Source organism: Oncorhynchus gorbuscha, linkage group LG15 (assembly GCF_021184085.1).
Source record: "Oncorhynchus gorbuscha isolate QuinsamMale2020 ecotype Even-year linkage group LG15, OgorEven_v1.0, whole genome shotgun sequence".
Lineage (NCBI taxonomy): Eukaryota > Metazoa > Chordata > Actinopteri > Salmoniformes > Salmonidae > Oncorhynchus > Oncorhynchus gorbuscha.
Window position 1 is genome coordinate 36,400,896 of NC_060187.1, and position 7,398 is coordinate 36,408,293.

General features: G+C 41.9%; 1 protein-coding gene across 1 annotated transcript; it reads right to left on the bottom strand.

Moving 5' to 3' along the window:
• Positions 1-263: 263 nt before the first annotated feature.
• On the bottom strand, positions 264-6,723 carry scamp4 (secretory carrier membrane protein 4). Its single transcript, XM_046301155.1, has 7 exons — positions 6,521-6,723; positions 5,928-5,959; positions 2,971-3,099; positions 2,704-2,860; positions 2,503-2,604; positions 2,114-2,231; positions 264-1,859 (listed from the first exon to the last, which is right to left on the bottom strand). The coding sequence occupies exons 2-7, from the start codon at positions 5,932-5,934 to the stop codon at positions 1,680-1,682; spliced, it is 693 nt and encodes a 230-aa protein (XP_046157111.1). The 5' UTR covers positions 5,935-5,959; positions 6,521-6,723; the 3' UTR covers positions 264-1,679.
• Positions 6,724-7,398: the final 675 nt, after the last annotated feature.

The following is a 7,398-nucleotide window of genomic DNA, read 5'->3' on the forward strand; positions in this document are numbered from 1 at the left end:
TGTATGTATATGTAGCAGAAAAGCAATAAATACAAAAAGGGTCCTCAGAGTGGTATGGGTAAAAATGTACAGCAACTGACAGTCACTTCACTGGAATTAGTTTTTCTTCTGGGAGTTTGTTTTACACAATGACAGACGAGGTCTGCCTGTCGTGATGTCCCTGCCATTATGATCTACTGAAAGCTGTGAATACAGTATTGGTATGGCATTTTGTACTGTATTGAAAATAAATGCATACTTTAAAGTATGAAGTAAACACAATGTAATGTGATAATTGTTTGAAATGTTTATGGTAGTGAGTCATTGCTAGTCTCGTACGACCCATTCTGATCTTGCAAGCTTACATTCTGTTTCACTCCACGGACACAGTATCTGTGTAGTGAAACAGAATGAAAGCTTGCAAGATCAGGGTGGTTCGTGCTAGGCTTAGTCATTGCAGCAACACATTTGAAGCATTTAAGAATGTCTTCTAAATATTCACTACAGAATGACATGCATTACAGACAAGCCATACAAAGCAAATTAAAAATAAATCTCATTATGGTAGTTAACCCTGGAGATGAACACTTGAGTATGTGACTTAACTTATTTGATTTTTCTATTCAAGATGAGTGGCTGCCGCTCTCCCAACCACATTGTAAACACAAAGCTCCAGCCTGGAACACATTGACTGAGATGAGCTGTTTTGGAGCACTGGCTAGAGAGAAGGGGTATTACACAACAGGGCACTGACCATCAAAAGCAAAGAAAGATCAGTGCACTGCACAGGATGAGTGAAAGATAAAAGGATCAGCTTGAATTAGAAGGATACAGTATCTAACAGTGATGTGTTTAAGCACATTTCTCATTGGCTTAGTCTAGTAGCAGCACTTATGGCGACAGTCAAGGGGGGGAAAGAATTAACATGCAAATACCTCATGTACGATTAAGGCGCATTTAGTTTTCAGAAACAAAGGCAAAAGCAGATCAAGCAAGAAGAAAAGGTATCAAAAACAAACTTGTAATATCAATAAAAAACTAAATACATCTCATCACTAAATAAAAAATGCACTATATCCATTTTTCCAACTTCAAGGAGAGGACCCTGATCCTTCAGTCATGTCCAGTAGTGTTAAGGCTTTTGTAGATTTCATGAAGTACAGTATTGTACTGGCAAGAATTGATTACCGAATATGGCTGCCAAAATTGATCCAAAAACAACTTTGGAATCACCTTGCTTCTTTTCTGTTTCAGACATATCAATTTTCTTGAACAGTATTAATTCTACTGTAATATAAAAGACCACTAGCTCTAAGTACAAAATAAAATCATATTTTTTTTTCCAGTCGCTCGTTCAAATATGAGGGAACAGATTCATATTTTGAGTAGAAAATAAATGTAAACATGTAATGGATCATATTTTGAATCTCCATCACATATTTTTCCAACAATATAAGGCTTAGATATGTTTCCCTGGAAAAGCTTCCCACTCCAGTAAACAATGTCTAACAGTGGCCTCTTAAGTCTAAAATAAAGTCAGCTGATTATGCCCGTTTTCCCCTTAACATTCTTACTTAAATTCCAGCTATGCATTTCATATAGTGTCATGGTGAGATTGTACTAGTGTGGCGTGGTGGACTATCTTGCATGCCATGGAATAAAGTGCTCTGTCTCCATCTAGAGTCCACTTAGGGTTTTATTTACCAGGGGCCATTGTCTGGGTAGCTTGGCACAGCGGGGTATTGGGGTAGGCTTGGGCCAGTTTCATTGATAGCATTGAAGCCGGCCTCTCTCACAGGGGCGCTCTTCCAGAGTCCAGTGGTCCACTCTTCCTGTGCACGCTCAAAGCTGCCCCCTCCGCCACGGTACATCCCATGAACCTGATAGAAGCAGAGCAGACAAACCAACCAGTCATGAAAGTTCATTCTCTTTCCTTGCCTACAATGAGAATTGTCAAAACGGTGATGTATTTTTTCTGGTTTGTGTGTGTGTTTCCGGGTGCTTGTGCATTTTTCAGGTGTGTGTGTGTGTGTGTGTGTGTGTGTGTGTGTGTGTGTGTGTGTGTGTGTGTGTGTGTGTGTGTGTGTGTGTGTGTGTGTGTGTGTGTGTGTGTGTGTGTGCAAGTTGGACTCACCCTGATGAGAACCAATCCCATCAACACAGTCACCAGAGTAAAGAGCAGAGCTGAGAATAGCATGACTACAGCAGAACCCACGTTGTAGCTGAAAAACAGCACTGTCGCGATCCAACCACTTTGGGAGTTTGTGGTGGAGCAGTGGGGTTAGTATTTGTCAATGGCATGAATACTGGATTACATCAACTGTAGTTATTCACCTATCACAGCATGACACTGCAGTGAGTAAAATTAAGGTGGCATTGATACATAATCTACAGGTGATCTTTATTGCCAAACTGAAGATTTTTCTATATTCCTGAGGTAAGTGAAACATAAGCCATTCAGATATAGCAGCCAAAGTCCTAGACAGTCCCTTCCAGGCTTGAGGAAATACAATATTCACTCACCAAGCACCCCAACCAGAGATGCCCACAGTCTGAATGAGAGCAAAAACACACTGGAGGAAGAAGATGAAGAAAAAGGCCATGAAGTTGAAGGAACTGTCAGCTCTAAGAAAGACAAAGGGAGTTATGAAGTCAGTCAAGAAAATTGTATTTGGAGTGAAAAGGTATAGATGTTCGGCTTGACGTTTGTTGAGTGGACCTTACCGAAAGGCCTTGTAGAGAGGTCTAAACCAGCATGTGTAGCTGCACGGACTGAAGAGAAGAAGCCAGAGCAGGGAAAGGCCAAAATTGGCTGCACTTCCACCTCCTGCCCACCAAGCTATGCATGACACCACGTTCACACACAGTGTGACTGAATACACTGCAGAGATAGCAGAAAACATTAACATTCACTCAGCATTGAATGAAACACAGTTCAGTTCCCAAAGTAGGCCTGTGTGTGACTCAAGAAGGTTTGTTGGTGTAACTCACACATCCAGAGGTTGTAGACCCTGCGAACCAGCTGTCGGTGCGGGGCTGGGATTTCCTCCTCCACATTCTGGTAAAAGCAGGGCTTGATTCGCAGGAACTTAGGCAGCAGTGGGAAGTTGTTGACCCGCTCTGAAAACAGATGATTACAATGTGGGAAAACAGGATGTCAGTGCAGAGATGGCACAGGAAAACAAGAATACAGTGAAATTTGAGATTTTCTTTAGCGATATAAGAAATGGTGAGGCACAATAGTGAAAGTGGTCAGTGTTATCAGTTGATCTTTATGTCTACAATTTAACTATGAGAATTTGTGATTAAATTATCATAATAATATACAACAAAATAATAAGTAGAGTTACATGTCAGGATATTATTTGACAATAAATAGTATTGTTTTGACAATTGTAATATTATTTTTGCTCTAGTTGGCTGTAGCTGCAGTGATAACTCCATATTCTTTTTAAATAGGGAGACAATTTGATTTCAGAACTTGTTTCCATGAGTGATCAAAACTTGTTTTCTCATGGCTCCCTCTTGTCCAACTGCAGCAGACATATGGTGAGCAATACATATAGTATCTTGAGAATTGCAACACATCGTATCGGCACCAATGTATCGGGAAGTCAGGAACCAATACACGTAGTCAGTCAGGAAAGCTAAGGCCAGCTTCTTCAGGCAGAAGTTTGCATCCTGTAGCTCCAACTCCAAAAAGTTCTGGGACACTGAAGTCCATGGAGAACAAGAGCACCTCATCCCAGCTGCCCACTGCACTGAGGCTAGGTAACACGGTCACCACCGATAAATCCATTATTATCGAAAACTTCAACAAGTATTTCTCAACGGCTGGCCATGCCTTCCGCCTGGCTACTCCAACCTCGGCCAACAGCTCCGCCCCCCCCGCAGCTACTCGCCCAAGCCTCTCCAGGTTCTCCTTTACCCAAATCCAGATAGCAGATGTTCTGAAAGAGCTGCAAAACCTGGACCCGTACAAATCAGCTGGGCTTGACAATCTGGACCCTCTATTTCTGAAACTATCCGCCGCCAACCCCTATTACCAGCCTGTTCAACCTCTCTTTCATATCGTCTGAGATCCCCAAGGATTGGAAAGCTGCCGCAGTCATCCCCCTCTTCAAAGGGGGAGACACCCTGGACCCAAACTGTTACAGACCTATATCCATCCTGCCCTGCTTATCTAAGGTCTTCGAAAGCCAAGTCAACAAACAGGTCACTGACCATCTCGAATCCCACCGTACCTTCTCCGCTGTGCAATCTGGTTTCCGAGCCGGTCACGGATGCACCTCAGCCACACTCAAGGTACTAAACGATATCATAACCGCCATCGATAAAAGACGGTACTGTGCAGCCGTCTTCATCGACCTTGCCAAGGCTTTCGACTCTGTCAATCACCATATTCTTTATCGGCAGACTCAGTAGCCTCGGTTTTTCGGATGACTGCCTTGCCTGGTTCACCAATTACTTTGCATACAGAGTTCAGTGTGTCAAATCGGAGGGCATGCTGTCCGGTCCTCTGGCAGTCTCGATGGGGGTGCCACAGGGTTCAATTCTCGGGCCTTCTTTTCTCTGTATATATCAATGATGTTGCTCTTGCTGCGGGCGATTCCCTGATCCACCTCTACGCAAACGACACCATTCTATATACTTCCGGCCCGTCCTTGGACACTGTGCTATCTAACCTCCAAACGAGCTTCAATGCCATACAACACTCCTTCCGTGGCCTCCAACTGCTCTTAAACGCTAGTAAAACCAAATGCATGCTTTTCAACCGATCGCTGCCTGCACCCGCATGCCGGACTAGCATCAGCAACCTGGATGGTTCCGACCTTGAATATGTGGACATCTATAAGTACCTAGGTGTCTGGCTAGACTGTAAACTCTCCTTCCAGACTCATATCAAACATCTCCAATCGAAAATCAAATCAAGAGTCGGCTTTCTATTCCGCCACAAAGCCTCCTTCACTCACGCCACCAAACTTACCCTAGTAAAACTGACTATCCTACCGATCCTCGACTTCGGCGATGTCATCTACAAAATTGCTTCCAACACTCTACTCAGCAAACTGGATGCAGTTTATCACAGTGCCATCCGTTTTGTCACTAAAGCACCTTATACCACCCACCACTGCGACTTGTATGCTCTAGTCGGCTGGCCCTCGCTACATATTCGTCGCCAGACCCACTGGCTCCAGGTCATCTACAAGTCCATGCTAGGTAAAGCTCCGCCTTATCTCAGTTCACTGGTCACGATAGCAACACCCATCCGTAGCACGCGCTCCAGCAGGTGTATCTCACTGATCATCCCTAAAGCCAACACCTCATTTGGCCGCCTTTCGTTCCAGTTCTCTGCTGCCTGTGACTGGAACGAATTGCAAAAATCGCTGAAGTTGGAGACTTATCTCCCTCACCAACTTCAAACATCTGCTATCTGAGCAGCTAACCGATCGCTGCAGCTGTACATAGTCCATTGGTAAATAGCCACCCATTTTCACCTACCTCATCCCCATACTGTTTTTATTTATTAACTTTTCTGCTCTTTTGCACACCAATATCTCTACCTGTACATGACCATCTGATCATTTATCACTCCAGTGTTAATCTGCAAAATTGTAATTATTCACCTACCTCATGCCTTTTGCACACAATGTCTATAGACTCCCCCTTTTTTTCTACTGTGTTATTGACTTGTTAATTGTTTACTCCATGTGTAACTCTGTGTTGTCTGTTCACACTGCTATGTTTTATCTTGGCCAGGTCGCATTTGCAAATGAGAACTTGTTCTCAACTAGCCTACCTGGTTAAATAAAGGTGAAATAAAAAATAAATACAAAAATAATATCATATCAATAGCAATCTGTGTCATGCATATGCATTACTTGTAGCAGGTACATGTCATGTTTCATGAAGAACATAATTGAATTGCAAAACATTTAGATACAAACCTGTCATTATGAAATCCTATGCGTGTCCTTTCCTGCAACATAATATAAATAATTGGCACTTTCCATCTCATAAAAATTCAATGAAAAAAACAAGTATAAATAATTATCTGGGGACGTGCAGTGTCTAATTTACAACTAATCAACAACAACAACAAAACACAAGTCATATCAAGATGATGACAAAGGTGAAATTATATGCACGAGATGGCCAGGTCACGTGTCCCTACTAGATACGGGTACGCTAGCTAGGAGGTAATATTTTCTGTAAACCCAGTTTAAATAATAAACGTAGCTTTGATACATTTCTTATGTTAAGTTAAGTGGCTAACTATGATTTGGCAATAAAATAAGACCACGCGTAAAATAAAATGTTTGAATAACTACCTCTTTTAGCAAGCTAACGTTAATTAGCTACAGTAACGTTAAATTAGCTAGTGATTTGTTAGCGGTCTTCAAGCGAAATGTAATGAAAAGGCTAGCTGCCGAGTGGATACAATGAACTGGTTGATAACAGATTCAATGTTAACTTAAAGAAATAAAGCTAGTGACTGTGTAACTTTTTTCTTGTAATTCAATGTTTCGCTAGCACCTACCTGAAAACCACTAACTCCAGTTCGGTTCGGGATGGTCGACACTAGCTACCACAGCCACAAACTCATAAACCCCGCCCATTTCTACAATCTATCTTCTTAAAAGCAGATTTTTACAGCTAAACCTAATCTCAGTCCTAACCTTTACCACATTGCTCACTTCATGCCTAACCCTAACCTTAAATTAAGACCAAAGCGCGACATTTTGTTTTCATAAATGTGTACGATATAGCCTATGTTGACTTTGTGTCTGTGCTATCTAGCTAGTAGAGGAAAGTGTTGGGTCGCGTCCAACCAAATCTCCCGCACTGCATTGAGGGAGTGGTAGTTCAACACAGGTCCCACCAAGGCAAATTTGAATACAATTGTTTCGATTGCGAATCTACAGATCCCGTGACCTTATATAGTGCGTAGAGGGAAGACGTGTGACTTCAGAGAGAGATGGATGATTCTTGTCCCTTGACATAACAGCTACGTTATCGAAAATTGGCAATGATGTATTTTCTTGATCAACTATCAGTTTTGTGGAGTTGATGTTGAATATGATTTTCTATTGTCAGGAGTTTACTATTGCCCGATTCCCTTGACATACGTTATATTGTATTATATTGTATTTTATACCATATGGTTAGGCTACATATTGGTACCGTACAGTGTCCTAGAAATATTTTCTACAACACATTTTGCACCCCACAGTAGCAGAAACCCAAACAGAATATGTGAAGAAACTTAATTTCTGTTGATCTCAGTCATACCTAGTTAATCCATCACTAACTCGTCAATTTGCATCCCACACCTCAACAAAAGGCTCATACTTTCCCAAACCATAGTATTTTCTGGTGATTTTCATTGAGACATGATACTTGCCAACTGTGATCTCC

Excerpts from the sequence above, each read along its gene's own strand:
- scamp4 (XM_046301155.1), bottom strand. Across the intron at positions 2,861-2,970 it reads GGTCTACAACCTCTGGATGT|TGTATTCAGTCACACTGTGT; the intron begins GTGAGTTACACC and ends CTATCTCTGCAG. Across the intron at positions 1,860-2,113 it reads TGGGATTGGTTCTCATCAGG|GTTCATGGGATGTACCGTGG; the intron begins GTGAGTCCAACT and ends TGCTTCTATCAG.